Consider the following 27,148-nt stretch of genomic DNA (forward strand, 5'->3'; position numbering starts at 1 on the left):
ACACCAGGAAAATGCTCAACTTTTACTTGAGGAAAATGCCACAATTAAGTGGCGAAAAGCCATAGAGAGAGAGAAAGAGCGAAAGAGAGATGGAGACAGAGATTTATTAAGCATAAGCACAAAAACAGTAATAAAAATGAATACATTTTTGTTTGTCATAAAAGCAAAGAAGTCGAGCGCGGAGAGACGGTGGGTGGGCAAGGCTAAAACGTAGTCGTGGCAATGGGATACAGATTATGCCGCTGTTGGGGGAGTCAGTGGAAGTTTGCCTTGAAGGTTCTTCTCGTGGTTGCTTTTTCTTGGGGGAAATGGAGATTATGTATAAAAGAACTCTACTCTGGAAAGTCAAGACCGGCAGTTGACCTTTTCTGTCTGCATTTGTTCCATGAAACTCTCAGTTTTGGCCATGGCAAAAAGGTCACATATATTGTACATGTACATGCATGATTGTGGTACTTTCTAAGGGGAAAACTGTTTCCAGGAAGATTTTTTCCAATTACGGATATTCAATAAAAATGGAAATTAAATGTATTTCGGTTAAATATTGGCTTGGCTGTGGGGAATAATAAAGCTGCGCAGCAGTGCGTTTCAGAAAAATGTACTAACAGATACAGAAAGTTGCCAACAGATACAATTTACACACACAGCTACAGCTACAGATACAAGCTACGATAGAAAAAGAGTTAGTAAAATTTAATGGCATTTTGCTGATGGCTGCACAATAGTCTGCGGCGTCTAGCTCTGCGCTCTGCCTCTGCGAGTGGCAGATGTTGTACAATTAACGCGCTTGGGTGCCACACAAATTACTGTTGAAAGTCACCCGAAAAAGCCACCACACAGTGAAACCACCACAGCAGCCAACAACAAATTTAACAATTTTTGTAATGAAGCACATAAATTCTAATGAACCTACACCCACAATGAGCTGAGAGGCCATTGTGGGGTCGGCTCCAAAAATTGTTGTGGAGAATTTGATTTGCAATTTAGGAAAAATGCACAATAATGTGGTCATGAAAATTGCATGGAAATGTATTTTTGCTATCTGATGGAAAATCAGAATAAATGCAATTTTTAAAGTTAAATATTTTATTGGATTAAATTATATTTTTTTTTGCATTTTCCATTAAAGCATCATGCTGCGAAATGTGAGTTCATACCTTATGTTTTTCAATCAAAGGAACCCAACAAATGGAACACAAGTATGTGCAGAAACTAGTTCGAAAGACCCGCCCGCCATGTAAAAGTGGTTTTAGAAACCAAAACATTTTCTAATCAGAAGAGGAAGCCATGGAAATCAATGGGAAACTTTCGAAAATGAAATTGCAATCGACTATGACTAAATGCAGTTGAAAGTTCGAAAGTTGGCATTGCCATGACGACCCCAACAACAGCAACAATAGGCAAAACAACAACAACATACAGTAGAAACAGCAACAAAAGCGACGTCTAAATAACAATAAACTAACCAACAAAAGGGCGGAGTCTCACAAACGCACGGCTCAATGCTTCAACAACAACAACAACAACGGCGAAAAAACAACAAAAGTACAACCACACAAGAACGTAACAGCAACATGATGAACAACAAGAAAGGAAGGCAGCCTCGATACTCTCTGATACCCCTTGAGTGCAGATTGCAGTTATGATTGTTTCAACAGCTCCTTTGGCAGACGCTGCGTTTTGCTGCATGCATGGCAAAGCTCTGATCAAAATCATAATACCCCCTACTCAAAAGGGTATTAGAACCACACCAGTCCACAGAAAAAATCCGCAGAACAACAAAGCAAAAAGAAGCTTTGAAACCAAAGCACCTGCTGCTTTCATCTCTCTTGCTCGTATGCACACACTCTCGCTCTTCCTCTCTGTCTGTCTTTCTATCACCACTATCTCTCTCTCGGTGCCCGTATGCTGTGCGTGGAATGCTTGAAATGCTAGACTTTTGTCGGAGCATTGAATTCAATTAAATTAAAACAAATTCGTGCAATAAAACTGCAAATAAAGCGCACATGAAGAATGTGTCCATTTATATTTAAAGTAGCTTCTGGGGACTAAAAATAACGACAACTTGTGATAAGCCGACAGACCAGACAAGCTATAAATATAACTGCGAAACACAAGCAGAGCCAGAGCAGACCGACCCAAAGAGAGTCGCTGCAGATAAACAGAATGAGAGTGGGAGAGAGGGAGAGTAAGATCGAGTGTGTGTGGTGTGTGACAAACAGAGCAGGTCAGAGGCTTAGTTCTCTTGATCTCCTCTCTCACTTTGTCGGTCAAGTGTACGTACATACGTACGTAGCCGAATTAGAGCTTTCAATTTACCGTTCCTCTTGCTGCTGCTGCAGCTCGCCCATAGGTGTGAGTGGGAGGGAGAAGTCTTTAAAGTTGATCTTCGTCTGCTCTCTATTAGCTTTTCACACAGAAATTAACACTTGCACACACAAAGATAGTCGCGTCTCTGATTAACAGTTTGATAATTGTCACTAACTTTTGCGACTTGTACCGCCGAATATGTACTTACAAAATGCTGCCAGCAACTCCAATGGTTTTCTCCGTTTTGATATCCAATTGTTTGTTGAGTTTTGCGGTTAAATCAACCATGACAATAAACGAAATAATCGCAGTTGGAGATTGGAAACGCATTGCATTGCAAAACTTGTTTTCAAAAAAATAATAAAAACCAACAATCACTGCCACTGCAGAGAGACACTCTAACAATCGGAAACTATAGTCGGAACGGAACGTAACCGAACAGAACTCCACTCGCCAAGGGAAAAACACAACAAGAACACACTCCAATCGAAAAGCTCGAACCGATGGCAGCAGCCCCAAACAAAAGACTGACTCGAGCCAGAGTTGGAGGAAGTTGGCAGCGCCGAAAGTGGTGGAGCGGCGGCCCGACGAGCGCCGTAGTGGCACGACGACAACGATCGGCGCTGATCGTGTGCACCGATAGCCCCAGCATGTACATGTGTGCATGTGTACATAGGAGTGTTTGTGTGGGTGTTGGCAATGCAGCAAAACAGAACAGCAAGCCAGCCACAACAACAACAGCAGTTACGACAATTGCTGAAAAGGGAAAGGGCGCAAAAGTTTGTCAATGCTTCAGAAGAGTACGAGCGAGGAGAGGCATAGAGCACAAGAGTGCAAGAGAGGCAGAGATGTGGAGTGGGAGATAAGGGAACCACTCAATGCCAAATGTTGTTGATACCCACATTGCTTGGGGAGTTGAAGGGTATATGTGTGTGGTAAGGAATATGTTTAGAGGTACATATATTTCTACCAGGTAGTTTATGGTTCCCTTAAGCGTATAGTAAAGCACTGGGTAACCTTCTAGTCATAATGCCTGCCACACCATTTGTACTTGTTTCTTTTCGTCTGCTGTTCATTTGCACTAATTAACCCATTAATGGTGCATGTTCAAGATATCTTTCAAGTGATCAAAAAGATTGCAAAAACATGTTGTTGAGGTGCTACGCGTACTACTCTTACACCTATCCATCAAATATGTAGGTATCGCCCCAACTTAACACTAATTTGCCTATAATTCCACATATCTGCACAGACCTTAATGACTGACTGAGACCGAAGCGAATCGAAAAGAAATCAAGAATCTAGAGTCGGCGGTGATGATCAATTCCAATAAGGAAAGTCTACGAATGCAATGGCCACAATGCAGGTGCCGTTATAAACCAAAGCCAATGCACAAGAATTGCGCTCATGATCAACTTCCAGCTCAATCATGATGATGATGAAAAGCTAGCGCGGAAATGCCACAGAAAATTGCTTAATGAACCGTTTCTCATCTGCTCCAAATGGCAATGGCAATGTGGCTACTACTACCATACGTATGCTTCACCCAACCAACAACCAGTCCAATAGATCAGTCCAAAACCCAGTTTCGAGTGCAGGTTCAATGCCATTAGGAATTGAATAGCAACTGCTACTGGAAAACAACATACAAACATACAAACATCTCCCTGACGATTCTTCATCTCACATAAAAGTGGTTAAATATGTATAGACACAAGCAATACACATTTCGAAAAATATTTATTGCGCAGGAATACGCCAGGAGATAAAAAAAATAAATAGGAACAGAAGAACACAAAACTGCACACAGAATTCTCTCTTATTTGTTTATGTTGTTTTATTTATTTTTGCGCAGGCGGCTGCTGTTGCACTTCAAATTGCACTGAAGATTGGGCATGGGATGGGATGGTAGTGAATGGAAGTCGTCTCGATGACTGTCGATGATGGGCGAAGTTTAATGGATGGAGAAAAGAAAAGTTTAAGATGAGATTGCATTCAAATTGGATGCAGATGACCAGGTAAAACGAATGCAAAGCAAAAATCGTGGAAATATGGAGATAAATAGAAAAATTATTTTGAATACGGTAAGTACTTCAATCAAGTATTTTTCTTAGATAATAGAGCCCAGTGCAAAAAGTGAGTAATATGAATGAAAAGAAGAAAGAGAATAAGACTAGAAAGGAAAATACACATATGCATCCTTGTCAGAATATAATAGAATGTGGGAGACTCTGGCAATGCTTTAAAATCCACGAATTATATTTGAAATTGGTAATAAATTCTCTTTTAGGATACGTACAAACCATTCCGGCATTTATATAGTAATTAAAAACTTTTAAGCTTCTAAAGCAACTTCTCCACCCTTCACATTAAATATTCTTCCCTTTACGACCGTCTAATAAGGAAACTCTCCAAGCTAGAACCTCTTCCATCAAGTACCCGTTTTTAAGGCACACCCTATATATTTGCAAGTCACCTTTCGCCTCTATTTAAAATGCAACTAAATTTTATGGCCGGCTAGAAACCCAACCCCTCTCCCCGACAATCGCAAGACAACCCCATGTTTGTCTGGCAAATATGTTCCTTTAAATTTTCATTTTATTTTTCAGCACCATAAACATTTATACGACTTTGCAATGCCAATGGATTTCCAATGAACGTACATACGTAAGTACGTTTCTGTTATCCGCTCATAAAAAACGTACTCGAATTCGTACTTAAAGCTTAAAACTCACCCAAAAACGCAGACAAGTTGGTAAATTGGCAGACAATTGGCTGGAGTTTTCAAAACTCGTGACTCACCTGCAAAGAAAATGAAAATTTTAAGTTAATTTTCCATGGCAAAAATCATAAATCATTGCATGTTAATAGGCGACTCCACGAAATATCTCAACAGATACATTTTCGTGTTGCAACAAATGATGAAGTCACGTAGAGGCGCTTGTGTGGCACGTGCCTCAAAAAAAAAGAAAAGATCGAGACACAAAGCATAATTAAGTAATTAATTTGCCAGACAGTCCCCAGCAGGGGCAGTGGCAGTGGCAGAAGCAGCGGCAGCAACAAGCTTTTAATAAAAAACTTTTGCAAAAATTTCACAAAGCGTAGAGGGAGGCGCATTCCACGGGAAGTTAGTTAATAGAAAGGCGGGGGGACTCTAGTTAGTGGGAGAGCTAAAAACTGTGACTATATGTGTGGATGTGGCGGGTGGGGTTTGCGTGTGCCTTTCAGTGGAACTCAAGCTTCTTTCAGAGTTTCCCTTTGTATTGCTGATTGAGCTCTACACTTGGCTGGGGTATCATGGATTTCATTAAAGCTTTGCACAGGGCAGAGACTTAACAAAAACATTCCATGGAATTTCGATACTCTGTTCATTTTTTTGACTTGAAACTCTTTTTCGACAGAAAATGATCAAACAGTCTAAAAACCAACTCAACATTGGCGACAATGGATCTTTCAGTGTATCAAATTCTTCGTTCCAACCAAACCAAATCTTTTCTTCTACATTTTTTGCTTGATTTTTGGGGTTTGCTTTGCTCAAAGTATATTTATTTTTTATTTGCCAACATTTCAATCGCTATTTGCCAGCGTTTTAGCTCTTTGTTTGTTCCTTTATTGTTTATGACTTTTTGCGCTTGCTGACTTTTTATGACTTCCCTTTAACCCACAACACACTCCACTCCACTGCCCACTTTTAGTATCGAAGCTGACGCTCGCCCTTCAGAGCTTTGGGTGCTTTTAATTAAGAAACGCTTTGTTTTATTGCCCCAAAAAAGTCACGTGACATCGCCGCTCTTCATAAAATCAGTGCCAGAGGATGGATGGATGGATGGATGGATGGAACGAGGACTTGGATTACTGTTGGCGCCTCTGATGAATGGGCGTCGCCCGTCTGGATGCTAAACGGAAGGCTATATCATATTTCACTCTTTTGGATGAGTGATCGAAGGGAGGCAAATAATGATGGAAGAGCACGGCGGAGGAGACCCCCGAACCCATCACTCTTGGCAGAAATCTTTGAAATGCTGTGATTATTTTTACAAAAATATTTATAAGGGAAACGAGGTCACTGCAATCAATCTCTGTACCTTTATAATTACACATTGGTAGGATAAAGAAATATTTACATTCCTCTTAAAGGACAAAATCGTTTAAAAGGAATAAATTAATATAAAATTCGCAAAAGAAACTAATTTATAGCAAGAGGAACTGCTTTCTGCCATTCTTAATGCTATTTGCTGTCTCCAACAGAGTTGCAGTCGTCTTAACCCTTTCAGCTTGCTGGTTTTCTACCCACAAAAAGTCAAAAGTTGTAAGTTCATTTTAAGCAAATTAGTCTGCCACTTAAATCTTTTGGGGTCTCCCACTACTCACAGCAGTCACCCGTAAAGAGCTTCCCTCTAACAGTCACCCCACCACTCGACATTTCGAGCAGTATATGATCACATCAATCGTTCTTAAGTTAATAACACTTGAGGAAAAATGCAAATTAGTCGAGAGTTTTGGGGCAACTTTTTAGTGTCGAAAACGGAAAAGTTTGCTAAGAGCCTGCACCAACAAATAAAATTAAAGAATTATGCAGATTTCTGTACCCTTTAAGGGGACGAAAGCCACATGAGGCAGCGCCACTTGAAAGAAGGGAGACATTTGTGCATTAGCTTACCTCCAGAAGGGAACTTAATTCCGTTGTGTCACAGGCTTAAATAAATTCTCACAATGTCCAGATTTAATATTTGAAAAATATAACTCTATAAGTTTTAAAGGGCGTGTAGAACGAAACTCGGAAAATAAGGTTTTGCTTTTGAACAAAATCTACAGAAATATTTTTTCTATTTTTTTGGAAAGACAATTAATTAGTAGCCTGCTGGGCGGCTGCAAAATAGATCGAATTACTATATCGAAATTATAGACAACTTAAAGCTGCAAAAACTATCCCTCTCTCTCGCTCTCTTTTGTTCAACAATTTGTGGGCACAGCGAATTGTTGGTAACCGCTGAAACAATCCGTGGGGGCAATTTACTTGCCGCATGAAATGCTTTAATGTTATTTCGTGGATACGTGCACAAATAACCGTTATAATGTGGGTTAAGAAGAGGACAAGGGAGCAAGGGAGGAGCAAAGGAATGGATTGTGGTGCCTGCCCCTCTCCATGGCTTGGTTTGATGCCTCATCTGCTTCTCTGCTTCGATGACGAAACATAATTATGTTGAATCACTCACGTATCTGAAGGATACACAAGAGGGAGAGAGAGAGGAGCATCTGTAAATGTTAAAAGTACCAGAGCAGCGGGGCCTATATGTAGCTGTAGGTAGACTTTTGTAGGTGTCTCAAAAACAAAGTAGAAACCCAAAGGAAGAAACAAGAGAGAAAAATGAGGAAATAAAGGGTTTAAAGAAGGAGTAAGGAGGCAGAAAGGAGAAGAATGAAAGCGAAATAAAGCAGAAAACGTAGAAAAGAGAAGCAGAGACACGCCAAAATACGATTTAAAAGGGAAGTCGAATGAAAGCGAACGGAAATGCCATGCCACACAAATTATATGGGTCTTAGCCCTTAACGGATTACTATCGTCTGTCACTGCCCCAAAAATATCAACTTTATCTTCTCAAAATTTCCCATAGAACCCTCTAGAATCCCTCTCATGCAATTTCCCTTTAAATTTTGCTGGAAGCAAAACATTTCCTTTGTCATGGGGCCTTAGCCTGATTTTGCTCCTTCACCGAAGCTCATCCAAGCGAGAGAGTATGGAAAAAAATTTAAGGAAATGTACATAGGAAAAGCAGAGGAAAGCAGCGTCCTTAGCCATACAATGACTCGCTGGAAAAAGTAGTAAAAATTCCTGAGTCCCATGAAAATGTTGCATTACGATGCCATGTCTGGGAGCTTGCAGCACTCCGCACACAAAAATAACGCAGCAGCCATAAGAATGAACTTGAGCCACCAAAATGCGTGGCAGCTGCTGCTTAAGAGTCGGGGCGCTGCAGGGGAGAAAGTCAAGCGGGTTCAACGCACTAACAAAGGCAGCAGCGTAGTAGGGGACAAGCGGCAGGCAGCAGCAACAATGAAAATTGGCAAACAAATGTCAGACAGACAGAAAAGAACAGGACAAAGGCGGTGCCCAAAGAGAGGCAATCGAAAAGGAGGGTAAGAGACGGCTAAGAGTGGCTGTTTCCAGAGTCGAAACATGGGCTAAGAGTGGGGTGTTAGGGCGGGTGTGTGAGAGGCGTGGTCATGGTCATATAAGCGACATGAATTACGCATTAAGTGAAATGAATTGCACAAAATTATCCTCAAGCGCGTACACAATTTTAGCTTGAGGCATGCGAAGCTTTTGATGCCCTTTAAAAAGGATGTAGAGAACCGATAGGGATTGCTTTTTGGAGGGCAAAGTCGTTGTAAATGCGGAGTTTTATATGTATTTATATTTATTTATATTATTTATATATAAATGACATACCGGTCATAAATCAGAACAAAGTATTCCATAGAAATTTTTAGAAATATGCAAAAGATGGTGAGACATTATGGTCTCGTTAATTGAATTAGCTGTGAATGCTAATCAGAAGGTATACATTCTTACTCAGATAAAATAACAAAGCAGCTTCCTTTTCTCTATTGCCTAAGAAACTCCCTCACCAAAGGGTAAGTATAACAAAGCGACTCAGCAAAGCAACACTGTGGCAGCAATAGAGGATAATCCATGGAGCAGGAGACGCTGGCGAAACTAAACAGAGATTGTTTGGTGGAACAGGGGCACAGACAATTTGGGGGATAGTAGACAGAGAGTGCACACAGGGAGGAGGCTGTCGACACACACAAACAGAACACAAACCAGATACCCTACACCCTCTTCATGCTGTCGAAAAACCATAAGAACTTCAAAAAGTTTTCCGCTTAACTGTTGCTGACCAAAAAAAAAAAACAAAATATAAATATATTTGCCAGAGGCCCCCTGAAGCATAAACACGTGCATTAAACAACCACCCCAAGCCTCCCCACATGCTGGCACATTCTCACAGGGAAAGCCCAAAAGAAAACGCACCTTGTTTTTCACATTGGAGGATTCTTCCGTTTCGTTTTCATATATTCGTATTCGTTTTCGCATATATTCGTATTCTTTTAATGTTTTTTCCCCATATTTTTCTGTTCTGTTTGTTTTAATATCTTTTTCACTAATAACTTTATGCTTTTGTTGAGGTTTTTCTACATTTTACGTGAATTTCAGAGTTGAAGGACGAGACGACACGTACTGCCGCCACACGACTTCCGATTCGTTGGAGAACTGAGCGCGCACTGAAATGTGTGTGATGGAGCCTTGGGGTGCGGGCCAGCAGTCAGAGTCAGACACACAGCCAGATACCAGACCAGACCAGACCAGTAGACCGGGCCAGAACAGGCTTGGGCCATGGCAGAGACAGAGACAGGTTTCGTGTGTGTTTTTCGCCACCATTTGGAAGTAACAAAAGCGGCTACAACTGCACTGAAAAGTCCTGAGCATTGTGAGAACAGCTGATGTTTTAGCCGGTTTTTACGAACGGCGAATTGGCCAAGCGGCCAAGAGAGTAAAAGAGCGCAAAAGTAGGTGAAAGAGAGGCAGTGCGTAGAGAGCAATGCCATGCACGGAGAGAAGCATTAAAGGAAATGGTACATTTATTTTGAAGTGTATTTTTAGGGATCCTAATTGGAATATTTACATATTTTTCTATCAATTTGAGAATCGCTTTTAAAGCTATTGTTTGGTTTGGATTCGGTTTACCTTTAATGAGACATTTAATATAATTTCAGGGAGATTTGTTGGCTATTTGTGCGATTTTTAAAACTAATTTCTCTCCTTTTTCTTTGGAAATATTTTTGAAAATGATCCAACAGTTTTTCCACACCTGGCAATGCCGCACATTACACTCTCCCCCTAGCTCAATCTCTCTTTTAAAATTCGCTTGAATTTGCCCTTTTCTCTCTCCCAATTGGAGTATTCTCTCACATGAACAATAATTTGTTTGTACCTGCGCACTGGAAAGGACCTTACCTTCTCTGGCGTCTCCCACTCCCACTGTTGCCTCTTTACCACCTTGCCTGCCCGCCCCTTCATGCAGTCAATAAAACAACTGCTACGAAACAGCCACGGCCCCTTAGCAAAATTGAACAAGTTGCCGCCTGACCCCCCAAAAACAGCAGCCATAACCCCAAACACAGTTCCCCGCTCCATCGCTTTGCTTTAAAATTATGTTTGTCAAAGTTCTCGACTGTAAAATTTGTGTGGCCTGCCCCCATTTGATTATTGCAACTCCCATTAATGAGTGGGGTGCATGCATGCAGGGCGGTCTTGGAGAGTGCAACCACAACAAGCTGCACGACAAAACAAACGCCAGCCCAGGCCAACTCACACTTGACCGCCTCTCCATCGAGAGACCACAAAATGTTCACACACATCTGCTGTGGGTAACTTCTGCTCCATAAAGAGGGGAGCACCGGCACCACCCTTTTGTGATAGTAATTATCCATCGAATGAACGCGTGAGCAAGTCAGTGGGTGGGCTGGATATTAGGACATTGTCAATGGAGCAGCAGCCGCTGAAACATAACACGCGCATCCTCTAGGAGCCTGAAGTGAAGTGCTAGTGGGGCAGGCCTGAAGTGCATATCGTTCGTACGAAGGAGGGTTCCTTATGACAGAAGGGTTCCCTGTTTGAAGCCTCTTTTTCCTGGGTGGTAGCCTCTTTTTGCCATGCCACTTTTGAGGGGGTTCCTTCCACATTTAATGGGGTTAAGTGAGTTATGATTATTTCAGGAGATATAGGGGAGGAATAGGAGCACTAGAAGCGACTAGAACATGCAGCAAAACTTGCTGCCACACATGTGGTTTCGTTTCGTTTATTTATGACAGCGACGCCTCTCTCAGTCTCTGACTTTGACTGTTCCCCACACATTTTGAGGTCCTTGGTGTGCCTTCGTGCCTTTGCAGACAGAAAACAAATTAATGCCGTGTGACATTTTTATTGCTAGTTAGCCTCCAAGAGTGTGGACTCTGTGGAGTGTGTGTGTGTGGTGCCCCGAGAGCAATGCTCGCCGCCTGCTGAGGGTAAATGAACTCTTCTTTGTGTGTGGCAGGACATTTTCTTAGCCTTAAACGAATTTTCCATTAAAGAGTCACTTCCGCTAGGGCCAATTTTCAATTAGATTGTGGCATTCCAAAGAGTTTGAAGGACATAAATCTCTTGGCAAAAGCTCCATCGAAGCATCGAAGATTTTTCAAGAAAAAACTCAGTAAAACGAAAGTCAAAAGAAAAGAAAACTTGGATAAGCAAATTGAATTTAAATGGAAAGCTAGACAGGAGTTTAATCTTAAAAGAAATAGGGAATGAGATGTGGAGTTCAATCTTTAATAAAGCAAAATTGTAGCTTGGAATTCCCACAAGAGTTTTTCGCTCAAACATTTTGAATTTCCCCGTCGGAAACTCTACGCCTCATTAGGCCAGCAAAGGCGGAACATAATTAAGGAAAAAAGTTAAAAAAGAAACAAGTAGGAGACACCCACACCATAGCAAGAAGTGTATAACAATAAGCCTCCATCTCTGTCTCTATCTCTCACTCGAAGAGGCTCCTTAATCAGGGCAAGCGACCTGCAGTTGAATGTCCTTTTTATGCCACAACATGACAAAACAGGACGGAGGGACGTACGAAGTGCCAGTGCCAAAGCACGAAGACAACTTTGAGAAGGTTCCATTATGAGGACAAGACTTTCCTTTTTTTTGTTTTTGTTTTTTTGTTGTTGCCATAAGACGACTTTTGGCTTTAAGCGCCTTTTCTTTTTACACCTTTTTTCACTTTTTTTTCTTAGGAATTGAGTGAATGAATGAATGTTCTTTGTCTGTCGTTTTGTTGGGGTTTCGTCCTAGGGCGCGCAGACAAGCAGCAAACAGAATCCCATTCGATGGTAAATTCGAGGTTCATCCATCCGTTCCTCAATCCATCAATATGGTTCTGTATTTGTTTTTGGGGCACTCGATATGTTGAACTTTTCTATTTGGTTGTGGGTATTGGCAACATGTTTTTCCCACAACAAATAAAAAACATTTTTCCATGTCTAGACGAAGTGTTTCATTGGAATTATAGCCGGGAGCATATGATATACGGGTGCGATAGGTAGAAGATTATTAAATTAAGTTTTGGGTGCGGTGCTCATTAGGTTTTTGGGGGGATTTGTTTTAAATAGTTTTCAAATATAACTTTTCCACCACCAAAAAGAATCTACAAAGCTTTTCTGCTGTCACACATACATGGATGGCGCTTGCGGCCATGTAAAAGCTTTCACCACAAGCAAGTTTTCAAACTTTAACCAAGACAAAAACCACACAAATTGTACACTGGCGCCCCCAGCCGTCAGGTTTTTAGGCTGTTTTAGGAAATTTGACGGCAAGTTTGTGAAGTTTGACGCTAGTTTACAGGTAGGGCAGAATTTTTAGACTGCTTCAGTGCCCGGTTTAGCATCCGATCCAGGACCTAGCCTCATGTCACCATTCAACAGTCAGCACTCTAGACTTTAATAAACAACATTTTTATTTGTGGCCTCTCCTCTTCTGGAGAAAAACTACAAATATATGCTTGATGGCTTCTGCGCATTCGTTCGTTTATCTGGTTAAATCATATATTTATCAACATTTAAAAATAATAGCGATAAATGAATTCTACGTAAATGTTTCGTTGACAAGATAAACTTAAACTAATAAATTTTGAGCTGAAAATATACAGAGAGATTTATAGAGAGAGAGAGAGAGAGAGAGAATAGATTTTCATGATTAGTAATTTGTACCGCATTTCGTTTGCGTTTCAGCTGCTTAAACATTTAAGAATGGAAAGTGTACACAATGTGGTTAAATTAATTATTTAATTAAGGGTAAACATACATGTAAAAAAATCATTGGCACAAGTTGCAGTCAAAATTAACAATTAATTAAGTAAGAAAACAAAGGAAATAGCTGTTATAAAAAAATTAAATTTTTTTTTGCCTCTGTTAAGTTTGATGAATGAAAACCAAAAACAAAATACGTTTTTGCACAGTGGTTCGAAACAACTTATTTTAGAAATTGAGAATACTTTTGGTTCAACTTAAACTAAAACATAATTCTTTAGATATTTATAATAAATGGAAATTTTGTAAGTGCACTTTGTGGCGGTATCTGGCATATACAATATATATAAAAATTAATATAATTATTCATAATTCAACAAACAACAGTAACGTGTGGCAGCCACACACAACCAATCTGTAAGTGTGCATGTGGAAATGATCACATCTCTCTCAGGCAGCGAGAGCAATTGCAATAATGATAATCACACCAATTACAATCAGGCACAAAGTGAGCAAATCGTTGGGTGTAATCAGGCCCACGGTGCAGGCGACAAATACGTGCTCGAGTGTTGTCAAACCGCCTCGTGCCGCGGCGCCACCAACTGCTGCTGCAGCTGCTCCTTCTGCTGGTGCCACAGTGCGTACTTCACCAAAGACAGACAGCGCCTTGGAGCTGGTGGTTGGCTGCTCCTCCTCCTCCTCCTCAGCCGCCGCCGGAAGTCCTTTGCGCGTCTCACTTACATCGCCACTGCTCTTGCCCTGCTTCTCCAGCGGTTCATTCTCATTACGTGCTGAAGTATCGTTAATTGGTATATCATCATCGTTTTCGCTGTCGATCGATTGGTTGGCTTCATCGGCTACTGGTGTCTGGTGTTCTGCTTCCATTTCTTCTCCCACTTTGGTTTCATAATTGAGTTTCACCTCGGAAATGCTTAGGTTGAGTGCTGGGGTCTCGTAAACGATGCTCTTGTGGCGTGGGAACTGCATGACAGAGTCGCATTCGTCCAGACTCAATTCGTTAAATTCGGTTGCGTTAGGTTCTATCTGTTCTAGTATTTCTTCAGTTTCTTTCAAGCTTAATTCTACCTCTTCCAAAACAAATCTGCAATCATTTAGTAAGGTTTCGTCCAGTTGTTCTTCGTCATATTTTTGTTTGTTAAGATTTTTTTCGTCAAGATGTTCTTCGTCCAGTTCACTTTCGTCAATTGTATCTTCGTTCAGTTTTCTTTCGTTAAGTGTTTCTTCGTCAAATTTTCTTTCGTCCAGTGTAATTTCTTGTATCTTTAATGTCTCACACGCTAATTTGTAAACCTCTTCGCTCAGACTAATGGCTTCGTCAAGTTGCACATCACTTTCCAGACTTTCTTCAGATTCTTCGGTATCCGTTGCTTCGCTTGAACTAATTTGTATCTCAATTACAATATCTTCCTCAAGACTATCATCTGTGAGAGCATCTTCCTCAATTCTTAGCTCTGTTACCCCACTAAATTCTTCAGAAACTTCTACACTCTCCGCAGCTCTTTCGTTCAGTTCAAGTTCCTCTCTCAGGCTTTCTAGCAGCTCTTCTTCTGTGGGCAAACGTGGAAAACCATCCTCCCTAGCATTCAAATCTCGAACTCTCACTGTTTTGTCCGTATCCGTTTGCTCCTCTTCATCGGTGGTGGACTCTTCTGATGCACTGATGGACACCTCTGAGACATAGTGTTCGCGCACCTCAAAGCGACTGTTGTAGGTTGTCTGCAGTTCCAGCGAGGCATTGGCATGTTGATTTTGATTCCCACCCAATGGATAGTCTGTGAGGCTAACATTACCAGAGTCGGGATTGGAAGAGACTTCTTCCTCTAGAGAACTCAATGAATCAAAGTGGGTTTCCACGTCAACAACTGCCTCTGAAAGAGTGGATATCTCTGCCTCCTCTTCCAAGACCAGTGGCTGCTCGTCATCCATCACAATGCGAATTTTACTCGCGTAGATGCGATTAAAGTTGGGCGAAAGCTTTAAGGAGTTATCCTCCATGTCTTGATCCACATCCTGCTCTTGTTCGGGTATCGTTTCTAGCTTATAATTACAAATACTACTACAATTGCTAGCACTATCATTAGAGGATGTGTTTGAGGATGTGGGGCTGGTAGTAACATCGCTTGCAACATTCAAAACTCGATTAGTAGCGGAGGAGGTAGTAGCTGTTGCTGGGGGCATAGCGGGAGCATTAGTAGTGGCGGATGCGGAGGCGAAGGCGGTGGAGGCTGTGGAGGCTCTGCGGGCAGCGGCGGGCGATCCTTGGGCATCTCCTTTACCTGTGTGCTGCTGCTGCTGCTGCTGCTGTTGCTGTCGATTCTTCCTTTGTTTGGGCTGCTCTTCGATGCCAAAAATGGCAGCCAGCTCCTCGCTGGAGTTGTACTGCGACGGCGATGAGGATGTGCCTCGCACGGGCGTCAGCTGCAGCGGCTGTGGAGACACGGAGGAGCACGAGGCGGTTGTCTCCGGATTTGTCTCCCGTAGGTTTGTGGTGCAACTGCTGATCGTATTCGTATTATTGGTAGTGCTCATGGTGCTATTTGTGGTGTTATTCGCTGTGGTGGACTGCACATCGTACGATGTGGTGCTGAATGTCTTGATGGGATCGGTGCTGGGTGCATGATAATCGCTGCTCTGTGACTTGATGTAATCGCTCGAGGAATACGGATTGAAAGAGGTAATGCTCGAGGACAATAGGCGACTGGCAGTCGATGGACTCGATGATTTGGCCAAGCAATCGCTGCTGCTGCTGAAAGAGCTCGCTGTGGTGCTCACATTCGGTGGACAACTGCTGCCGCCTCCACTGTGACTGTTGCTGTTGCTGCCACTCGTTATGCTGGGGGCAGTGGTGCGTTGATCATCGGTGGTGGAGCCTGAACCCGCTGTGCTGCCCTTCGCCTGACGCTCACACTCCTGCATTATTTTGTCAATCTCCTCGAGCGTCTCTGGAACGGTAGAAATGAGAGTGGCATCAGCCCCAGCAGCGTCGGTGGCTGGTGCAGCGTTTATATTACAGGCAGCAGGCAGATTATCGTAGTCCGGTTGCGGTGCCTCCGCCAGTTCGCTCAGCTGCCGCATGCAGCGGCGCGCAATATGCTCCATCTTCTCCGATTGTATGGGATCCAGTTTTTTGATGAGGTTCGGCATCACTAGATGCTCCGTCTGGGCTGCTCCTGTGGGCTGCTTCACCTGCCGCGCCTCATGGACTATCACGGGTGGCTCTGTCGTCACAATATCCTTCAGGATCTTCTCGCACACGGCATTTGCCGCCTCGGACACCTCATCTATGGCGCGTATGAGTTTTCCCTCCTTGTGGAGCTTCCTTTGTGGTTGCATCTGGTATTCCTCCTCCTGTCCCGCATCGGGCAGATTGTCCAGCAACATTTGGCCGCATCTCTTGGCCGCCTTGGACACGGCATCGATCTCTTGCAGTTCATTCTCAAGTTTCTGCTGTTCGGCATTCAGTTTGGGCCTGGCTGCTGTTATCAGCGCCTCCCTGCGCAGTTCATGAAGTTCTTGGCTCAACTTAAGGCTGCTCGCTTGGGCATCCTGCGCGATTTTGTTCAGCGCATCATCGAGGTGCGGTTCCGGTGTGAGACTCTTTCGTGGCGCGGCCACAGGCGGTGCCTTGGGTGCTTCCTCCTTGCTGATCAAACGCTCTGGCAGATGGGCAATGGCACCGCCCTGACTGGGATGACGAAAGGGTATGGCATGGGCTTTCTTTTGCACCGCTTCCATCTCCTCATCCTGGGCTTTCAGTTTTCGCAGAAGATCCAACGTCGCTGGTATGTCACTGGTGGCCTCGGCCTGCAGATTCGACATGCTGCCCGCTCGCTCAATGCTCTTGGTCAGCTCCATGTAGCTCCTGAGATCTCCACCCGATGGTTTGGCTGCATCTCGATGGATCAGATTGTAGATATTCGCGGACTGAGTCCGTGTGGCTCGCTGTTTCTTTTGCATGGGATAGTGGAAGCTTGATTTGGGTCCTGGCGGATCCTTGCGCAGCGCACGCACTGCCAGATCGTCCTTCACGATGTCCGGGGAGGTGCTCTTCTTCTTTTTGATCACTCGTATGGGTTCCACGTGCAGATAGTCCGACTGTGGGGCAGGCACAATGGGACCCACCGGTATGCCAAACGGTGGCTGCCGCTCAGACGAACGATGCTGCAGATTCGCCAGCTGCAAGTTCCTGTAGGCCACATCATCCCGCACTGGATCTGGCTCGCCTGTGGGGGAGTCCTCATCATCATACTCATCCGCATGGGCCAGCGCGAACTTCTCAAAGTCACTCGGAGTGGGCACACGCAGCTTGGGCGCGGCAGGAGGCTCCATCTGTGGCATCTCTGCTTTTGGTTCCTGTGGCTCTGTGAGTCCCAGACTCTTGTAAATGGCCTCCAGCTCATTGATGGCCTCCTCCAAGTTGGCTGGCTTCTTGCGTGGGAAATACACAGGCGCCGCAGCGGGCAGGCTCTGCTTTCTTTCGGGATAGACTGGCGGTGGTGCCTGCTGGTGTTGCTCTCGCTTCTCCGCTACATATTCCTCGTATTTGTTGGGCAAATCCTCGCCAGATCTACGCTGATAATGATGCGGCATGGAGTTGGTCTTGTGTACAACATCTCGATGCCTGATTTCCACATAATTTGGTTTAATCTGCAGACTGCCGCACACCACAGTATCCTGATCAGGCAGCGCATTGACAGCGGGAGCAGGCGCCGCCGTTCTCTTGGGTTTCAGCACCTCCGAATACATGGGCATGGGATATCCGCCACGCATTTCGCTCAAACGGGAGCTGGAAATGGAGCGGGGTTTGAGTATGGGCTGTGGTGCAGCCGCTGCCGCTGCTGTGGGTAGTCCACTCTTTGAGGTTCTCAGCATTCCACTGGAGGGTGGTGTTGCCTCCTGCTTGTCCGCCTCCATCATGTGTATGGGCTTACGGGAGCGCGGTGTGGCATCTGCCACGTAGTGAAAATCAATGCCATTTGGTAGGGACTGCTTGCCAGGATTGGCATTCCGCTCCGAGCGAGTGATGAAGCGTCGATGATGCTGCTGTTGGCTCACTGGCGGCGCACTGGCTATCGAGGAGCTGGGCTGAGAGTTCAATGAATGCACCGATTGATAGTGCGGCGCTGGCTGCCATATTCTATCGTCCGACACACACCTTCCACTGTGATCAAAGGCATAGGAAACGGGACGCAAATCGCCCGAGCTGGAGCCCACGGCATGCACACGTCGCAGTGGATCACGTGGTGGTGGCGGCGGTGGCAGTGGCTTGCTCTGCATCCTGCCATTCACATTCTGCAAATGGATGTGACTGTCGTAGCTGATGCTGCGCTTCCCATCGCTCTGAATCGTATTCTGCAGCGGCCTCTGCTGCTGCTGCTGCTGCTGCTGCTGCTGCGGCTGCTGTTGTGGCTGCCACTGGACATACGCGGCACTCGGCTGATAGATGGACAACGGCAGTGGCTGCGTTTTGTAGCGCTGTGAATTGGGCAGCGGTGGCACACCGCCATGACTCTGCTCTCCATCGCGTGAGAGTCGCTTGTAGTAGCGTTCGTTGCGTGCCGCACGACTGCGGCGACTGTTTTGCGACTGCGACGGGCACTGGGACTGAGCGGAGCCCTGCATCAGGGCGTGCCCGCCACTGTGGATGCTCTCGTCGCTGCGGTACTTGGAGAAGGTCGAAGAGTTCAATGAGATCAGCTCCTCCTCGGCGCTGGAGTGATGCACGCCCGGGGGTTTCCTCTGCGCAGAGCGGGACTTGCCAGCCATGTGCTGTGGGTGTGGCTGTAGCTGCTGTTGCATGAGTCCCCGTCTGTCCAACGAATTACTCATCGAACGATGGTAGTAGCTTGGTCCTGGTTGATTTTGGTAATACGGCTCCGGCTGCTGCTGTATCGTCTCCACTGGCAGGAAAAACTCATTGTCAATGGAGTGGGAGGGATGTGGTGGTGGCGGTGGCGGCGCTTGCTCCTCGTATCTGCTGCTGCCTCTGGAGGCAGTGGATTTCCCTGGCTTTCCCTTGGGCTTGCCACTGCCCGTCGACTGTCGTTGGGTGGGCACAAAGCCGGCCTTGCGATCCTCCTCACTGGATGACGGACTGCACTCTGCTGCATCCTTTTTCTTGCCTCGAAATAGTCGGCCAAAGGACCATTTCTGTTTGTGGGACAACTGCTGGGAGGAGCCTCCGATGCTCCCACCATGATTGCCCCTCAATCGATCCATCTGCTGCTGCTCCTGCTCCTGTTCCTCCTCTGCTGCTCCTGCTGCTGGCTGATAGTTCTCCTCGTAATTCTGGGTATAATGAATGTCCGCTTTGGTGGATATTAGTTTCGTATCGTTGTGCCGTTCATCTGTTAGCTGCAGCTCCTTGGGCAGCGGCAATTGTGGCCGCCAAGTGGTCTGAACAGTCTGCAAAAAAGCAAAAAGGAAATACAAAGATTAGTTCTATTTTTTTGCTCAACAGCTTAAACGGAATCGAAGATAATTTATGTGTAAACATTATGTTTTATTTGCACTTAAAGGGTAGGCAGTGGGAGCTGAGAGGACAGGGGAAACTTGATTCATTGGAAACTTAAGATAAGATTAGGTCTGAAAGGTCTTTTGGGAGATAAGACAGCGAACAAATAGTCCGCGAGAAACTTTAACGATCTTTTGTGGCTGCGTTTGTATCTGACTGATAGTTGTGTGAGCTTTTAACGACCTCAGCGCACATTTACATGACAACTAGAAATACAAGAAATATATGATCTTAACTGGAGCTTAAGCTAAGAGGGTCGTTGGTCTCTCATGGGCATGGATGAGAGGCTGTAAACTCTTTGAAGACATGATCTTTGTGGCTCTAAAATACTTCTATATGGACAACTTTCTTAGCATTCAAGATTAATATTCCTATTCGATTTGTTGGCACTTTTTCTAAACCTTTTCTTTTGCCTTTTTTATGCACGTACTTTTTATTCATTCATAAAATTTGCATACAGCTCCCACGCGTTGCTCAAAAGTTGACTTCAATGCAGAGCGGAAGAGGCTCATTACAATGATAATTATCCACACAATTTGTACATTTAGCAAAGCTCTTGGCAAGCTGACTTAAGAAAGGTCTTATCTGTGAGTAATTGTTGGTTGTCTGAGGCATTCCTGGACCCCATTTGCTGGCACTATTTTATGATCCATTAAAGCTCTTGCCAACACTTGGTACTCATTCGACTGTCGCTTATTCATCGACATACGAAAAACTGTTTAATCTTATCAGCAATTCAGCTTTTTTTTTGCTAATTAATTAATTTAATTAGACAGCCCTCTCCCACAATTCAATTTCAATTTCTATTTCATGCCACGAATTTTGTTTCTTTTTTGTTTTTGGCGGATATTAAGCAAAAATAAACCAAATTGTGTGTGAAATGTCGAATTTAGGTCTGTTTCTTTTTAAAGGGGGAGCGAATATAATTATGATATTTGTTTATACAGAAAAGCTCCCCCTGTCTCTCTCTCTCTCTACAATTCGAGGATGCGTGGGGGATAGGCTGTGTAGATCTCTGGATGCATCATTTCCGTTGCTGACGCCATTGAAAATATCATCCGAATAATATGAAGCAGATCAGGCGACCAACTGCTGAAGCAATCGAACAACGCAAAGGGCAACACTTGTCTCTGGCGTGGAGTGGAATATAAACAAAAATAACAAAAGGAAACATAAGCATCAGAAGAGAGCTTATTGTTTGTTGTTGAATGACATTCGATATGGCCGGATACTCGATGTGGTTTACATATGCAAACGAAAGACCAAGATCCACACTTAAATTTGTCATCGCCAATAACCCACTCCATGTGGAAGTTATGGCTGATTGAAAGATCACTATAAGATGGAAGTTATGGCTAATTGAAAGTTCATTCCATGTGGCAGTTTCCATGTGTTGCAAATGCAAAGATCACAGATGCATAAAGAATATCACTTGAACAACGATTGCATCGAATTTGATGGCAAAGATCGCAACGTTCCCCCTCTTGAGACTGTTCAAACTTTCATAAAAACGAACACAAAAATGTTGAGAACTTTTCAACAAAACTTCTGCCCATCAAACATGTCATGTCTTGCGGTCTTGTCAGGCACTGATTTACGAATGGAAATTTGCCCCTAAATACATTTTTGTTCTCCGTTTGCTGCCTCTGAAACGTGATTCAGCATCTGCTTAAAGTTATTTTATAGTTTAAATTTATAAACTATATTTATGTAAATTACATGAGAAATATTTCGCTAGGGGTTAGAGGAATTTATGGGTCTCCTACACAGCTGCGTAATGTCGGGCATTTTGCCAGTAAAAAAGTTTTGAGAAGAAAAAAGACCTATATAGAGGCTGAAAATCACTCATACGCACGGACCGCAGCCACGTCCGAATCTATGGCGTAAGCCGAACCAGAAAAAAACAACAATAGAAACGTATATCAAACGTATGCCGGGGGAAACTATCTATAAATAATCACACGCCAACTCCAGGCTGCGCGAAAAAAAAGACGAGAATCCACACAAAAGGCATTCGGATTCCCCAAACTCAAATGGCGAATCCCCAAAAACAAACCAAAAGAAGAGCAAAAAAACACTGTGGAAAAACTTATAAATAAAACGGATGTGTAAGAAACAGTACGGGAATTATGTGTGCGATGGCTATAGCTACTATAACTCAGATAAAATCCGTTCTGCGATCCCATACGAGGCCGCTTTCGAAACGAACGATTCAAACCGACACGGGCACGGGCTTTTTCTTGACTGAAAGTAAAGGAAAAACTGTGTGTGGCGGCACACAGTTCGATCCCAATGCGATGCGGATCCAAAAGCTTTACACACAAGAAGCTCCCTCCCTCTGGACGTAAGAGAGCAGCCGAAAGAACTTAAGAGAGCTACAGGCAAGTGGAGGAAAGGGGTGGGTTGGGTTTAAAGAGAGAGCGCAGAACTTTACATCGAAGGCGTGATATGATGTAGGGCGGAGTGTAGCGTAGGATTCCCTAGGGCACAAATCTCAATTAAGTAAACACAAAATTGAAATTAAATTGATTTTTTCCCTTTAGATTTTGTTTGTATTTACGATCATTAAAAGTGTATTAGTAGTGAGTGGAGCGAAGGGTAAAGTCAATGAACTGTTAGGCGCTCTAATTAAGACTGAAAAGTACTATAGATAAAACTAATGAAGAAAAAAAATCAACTCAGGTGAAGGCGTTGCCAAGATCCACCCTCTCTCCCTAGCAGTAAAAATGTGTCACCTTTTTTTCTGAAACGAGAACGAGTACGACTGTCTGTCTGTTTGTTGCCCGATTAACAGCATCATTAATGTCAAGATTCATTTTGGTTCTGCCTCGGAACTCAACTTCTGGGGTTATGAATGTTTTCCCCCAAAAATAGCCGCCGCATAGGCTCTCTATAATGCCGATCGAAGATTGCTCTACTTTTGTCAAATAAATATGCCAGAATGAATCATTTCACCGAAATTTTACCTAATGCAATTAACTTGAGGTAAAAAAAAAACAATCTAAAACAAAACGAAAATATTTAGACAGCTTGGAAAACAGAAACCGAAAGAAAGAAAATCAGCAAAAGAACGATTCGAGTGCTATGCGGAAGATGTTTGTGCTTCGAAGGCAAAAACTAAAGTGCATGCCGCACCGTAAGTGGGTGAAATCTAATATTAGATAGACATTTTGTAGATGCTACCTATATATTTAGAGTGGAATCCGAATGTAACAGGCAGATATGGGTCAGAGTATCTCAGGAAATTTGGTGAGTCTTCTTTCCACACCTGAAAGCCAGCTGCAACCTTGGCTGACAAAATTCTCGGAGAAAAGAAATGTTTTCGCTCTCGTTTATCGAATAAAAATTAATTTTAACTGAATTTTGGCTTATTCACTCTTGATTTTTGGCAGCTGCCCGAGCAATTGAAAATGTTAATGAACTATAACTCGATTTTGCCAAAATATATATCAATAAATTGAAATGCAAGTTTAATGACTTTTAATTTTGTGAAATTTTCAAACAAACTTCAAAGCGAAACAAACTCTCTGGCTTGTCTGCTAAATTATTTACAAAATGTGGCAAACATCCGCTTGCAAAAGTCCATCTCCATCTCCATCTCCAATAAAAAATAAGCTGAAATTCCGTGGAAATATCTGTGTCAGTGTGAAGATTATCGCACATATTATGCAAAAGAGGCAGAAATGAAGAAACATTTCTGACAGCAGCGGCAACAAGTGGTTTTTTCGCTTGGTTCGGGCGCTACACTGTGGATTCTTTCACTTCTAATCTCCCAACAAACGACTGTCTCTGTCTTCTACTGAAACTTCTCCAGCTCCAGCTCCACCTCCACCGAAGCGTGCATAATCTTTACTAATTTCTCGTGTCAGTAGAAAGGGTCAATGACAGAACTTCTCCTCGACCGTTTCCCTCATTCCCTGGAAAACTTTGGGAAAAACCAACCAACTTCTCCCCCTTCTTTTCGTACCGTTTTTCATTATTATTTATGCACAGCACGTGTTGCATTTCTGTCTGGACGATCGGTGGAGGGTGTCTACTGTTGTGGCAGCTCTCTAAACTGCAGCTGAAACTTGTGGCAGCTCTCTTCTAACTGCTGCCGTTGCAGCTTGTGGCACTGCCTAATGACGAGTGCGTGATATTGTTGCTATTTGTCTGTGCTCAGTTGTTCCTATTGTTGCGCCGGCTGCTGTAATGCAATGCCTTGCGTGAGTGCGCCGCGGGGTAGGGCAGGGGAGCCACACATTCGAACCAGGAAGTAAATTCAGTTTTTCTCGCATAATTATGCATATTTTTTCGGGCTGTTCGTTTTTTTTTTCTACATTAAAAGCAACCGAAAATATGTGAGAATTTGTTATGTTAATAAAAGGGTTTCAGGAGAGGGCTGGAAAACAGTTTTTAAAGGTGGATTTTTCTAGTGATAATACTTAGGTTTCAGCTCAAACTTTAGGCGGACTATGTAGTAATTTCCTATGACTTTAAGCGTACCAAACTTTCTTCTACAATTTCCAAACGAACTTCATGCACTTTCGGGCAAACTTTCAGCTATCATTCAATCAATATTTTATCACTTAAACGCCAATCGATTGAGCCGTCATTTAGTTGACTGAACCTGTTTCCATTTACCTTTTCTTCATTCATACAAAAAAAGAAATCCAAAAATCCCACGACACCATATCGAATAACATAATGCTTACGCAAATCCCTTCAACAGTTTCGCGTAATTATGCAAATCTCTCTGTCTTTTATCAGACCCCAAACTAAATACTACAAATTAGTTGGTTTTCCATGTCAATCCTCTAACACAAATAATCTTATATGACATATAATTTTCATAAATTTAAATGGATATTCACCACCTGCTTGTTAGGAATTCCCAAAAGAGGAGAATGGAGCTGAGCGGCTTATGAAACGCACATTTCGGAGCAATTAAAAATCGATTTACATGCGAGAGTATCAAATGCTGATCTCTTAGCGTCTCAGCAAAGAGTCAGCCCTCTGGCGTTTGGATTTTCGTTGAAAATTAATGACTTCCAGTGAAAGTTGTTTTTGTATAACAAACACCGCATCGCATGAAAAGTGTAAACCAATAGACTGAGACTGAGAGGCACACACGCGGCACCCACAGAGCCCAAGATCTTTTTGGTCAAAAAGTGTGTTTCTCGAGGAAAGGTCATTGGCCGGCAGCAGCAGCATTTGAAAATGAAAGCGATGGGACTTCTTTTTTCGTTGGTTTTGTGGTTAGGTCTATGCGTGCGGGTATAATATGCAAAATATGGCAGCCACGCAGAATTTCTAATATTTTATATGCTTAAAGAAATTACACGAAAGAGAGTGAAGTGCTTTTTATGCCCATGGGTGGGCTTGGGGGCTATCAGGAAAGTATTTTCTGTTTTCATGGTCTGGTTAATGTTTTTTTTTTATGGAGAGTGGCAGATAACTTACAAAATCATAAACAAAAATGTTTGCCAAAATTATGAAGTAACGAAATTTTGAAAAGGAAGATAGGCAAAAACTACTTTTAAAAATAAAAAATTCAAATCTAAACCAAGGGTATTCTTTTTTCATCAAAAACCCTTCGTTGTTTAATTCTGTGTCTGATCGGTGCGGTTATTTCCTCCTCCAATTAACACTTTTACGCCCAAGATTGAACTGAAAGTTCAGCTACAGTGAAATGAATTGATTTTCTGCCTCAGTTCTGTTCTTTAATTAACACCCTGACATATTTGTCTGCCTTTGTGTTTGTGTAAATTCTTCTGAGGCAATTTCCTTATAGTCAAAGTCTTTGAGAAATCTTTAAGCAAAGTTTATTTTACTTTGACGTCAAGTCGTATAATTTTTATGATCTGTGAGGCCCTACAGAGACGAAGAAAACTCCATTAAAGACAGATTCTCTCATACAAAGCGATTTTTGTTACAGTTCCAACAGAGCGAAACATTTTTACTGTAAGAGAATGCATTTTTCGTTGTTGTTGTTTTGTTTTTTTGCACGCTTTGAAGTCGCTTTAACTTGTTGGTTGTTTGTTTTTGCCTTGTTGTAGTCAGATTAACAAGCCATTAACACGTCGCAGTCGCCGTCTCAATCTCTGACGAAAGAAAGACCTGAATACTCTCAGACCCGAGACCTTGACCCACGCCCAGAGCTTCCAACACAATTAAGCGGAGAGGAAAAGACACAAAAGAGTTATGGAGCGGCGCTTCCCAATGTCATTTGGGGCGGAATTAATTATGGATTTGTTTAAGTCAATTGTTTAAAAATGATACAACAATTCGTGGATTCTGTTGGAACGCCAGAAAACACACACACACACACACACACAGACAGCCTAAAACGTGTGCATCTTCGTGCTGTGTTATTTGTACGTCAGGTATTTCCGTAATATCTGTACTCTACACGAAATGGTTTTTGCCATGGCCCAAAAAAAACCGAAACGAGTAAAAGATTCACATCATCAGATTGTTTATAATGAAGATGAGTATATGTACAATTGAGCAGCACACAAATTGAGACAGCTGCCAAATTGTGGAAGATGTTGGGAGCGTATTTGGAGGTGCGTTTTCAGTGGAGATTTTTTCTACGAAAATTTGACTGTGAGTGTGGAAAATCAGTGGTGTTTTGGATCTAGATCTGCTTTTACTTTTACTATTCTCTCGGTCTGCTTAGACATTTAAAAAGTTGACGAAACCTCTGCCAAAAGAGTGACCAGTGACTAGTTATTAAGCACCTATTTCTTCTCACATCTTTCTGGGTTTTTCCTCCTTGTCTTTCCACATTCTCTTCATAAGTAGTTCTCCTACATTTTGAGGTTTTGTTAATGTTTATTTTAAAAATTCTTATTTTGCAGCATATTTCCTATTCAATTTTCTTTACTTTTATGCAAACACAGACAATTTTCTTTACTTTTTTGAACAGACGAACAATTTTTCTTTACTTTTTCGTGCAAAAATAAAGAATCAAAGCGAGAATATACTTTTGGCAGGCCACAAAATGTGCCAAAAAAATTATAGAAAATATATAGAAACACTCTATATATATAGGATAATGCCGGCACAGGCTTTGGCTGTGTATATACCTGAATGATTTGGCATGTCTAATGAATGATTCACTTTTTGAGTTGTTCGTTGGTGGGGAACCTGATTTCTGTGCGATCTGAGGGCAAGGCCAAGTTTAAAGCAAATAGTGAGAGGAAAACAAAGATTGGCATGAGCTCAAGAATCAACATAAACCCATAAAAATTGCAAGTAATTTCATGCAACAGAGAGAGAGAGAGATCGAGTTGAGCGGCTTTTTGTGGTCAACATCCTTGCGGAAGCCGGCATTTTACATATCCGCTGGACAACAAAATATCTGAAAGCCACCGCTACAAAGCCATAATTGAATGGCAAGAGATGATTACGGGGTTGAACACTGTGGGTACACTCTAGCAATCTTCACAGTCAATGGATGCCAAACAAACTGTGAAC

The 27,148-nt window shown here is 42.9% G+C and overlaps 1 protein-coding gene and 1 long non-coding RNA gene across 10 annotated transcripts in view; one reads left to right on the plus strand and one right to left on the minus strand.

Annotated features, from left to right (window-relative positions):
- Window positions 1–27,148, minus strand: part of LOC117588911 (supervillin) — a 123,798-nt gene that overhangs the window by 75,741 nt on the left and 20,909 nt on the right. For 5 of the 9 annotated variants that reach the window (XM_034280470.1, XM_034280468.1, XM_034280472.1 and 2 more), the window contains exon 2: window positions 15,450–19,578. In XM_034280470.1, the coding sequence (XP_034136361.1) occupies window positions 15,450–19,392 (3,943 nt within the window). In that variant the 5' untranslated portion in view covers window positions 19,393–19,578. Of the gene's footprint in view, window positions 1–11,327; window positions 11,349–12,930; window positions 19,579–21,809; window positions 21,918–27,148 lie in introns of those variants that run through there. The other 4 variants (XM_034280469.1, XM_034280473.1, XM_034280477.1 and 1 more) reach the window with 4 other exon arrangements.
- LOC117588918 lies at window positions 3,605–4,368 on the plus strand. The gene is made up of 2 exons (XR_004574181.1): window positions 3,605–4,015; window positions 4,166–4,368. It is a non-coding gene; the product is annotated as an uncharacterized LOC117588918 (long non-coding RNA).

Source organism: Drosophila guanche, unplaced genomic scaffold, assembly GCF_900245975.1.
Source record: "Drosophila guanche unplaced genomic scaffold, DGUA_6, whole genome shotgun sequence".
NCBI classification, from domain to species: domain Eukaryota; kingdom Metazoa; phylum Arthropoda; class Insecta; order Diptera; family Drosophilidae; genus Drosophila; species Drosophila guanche.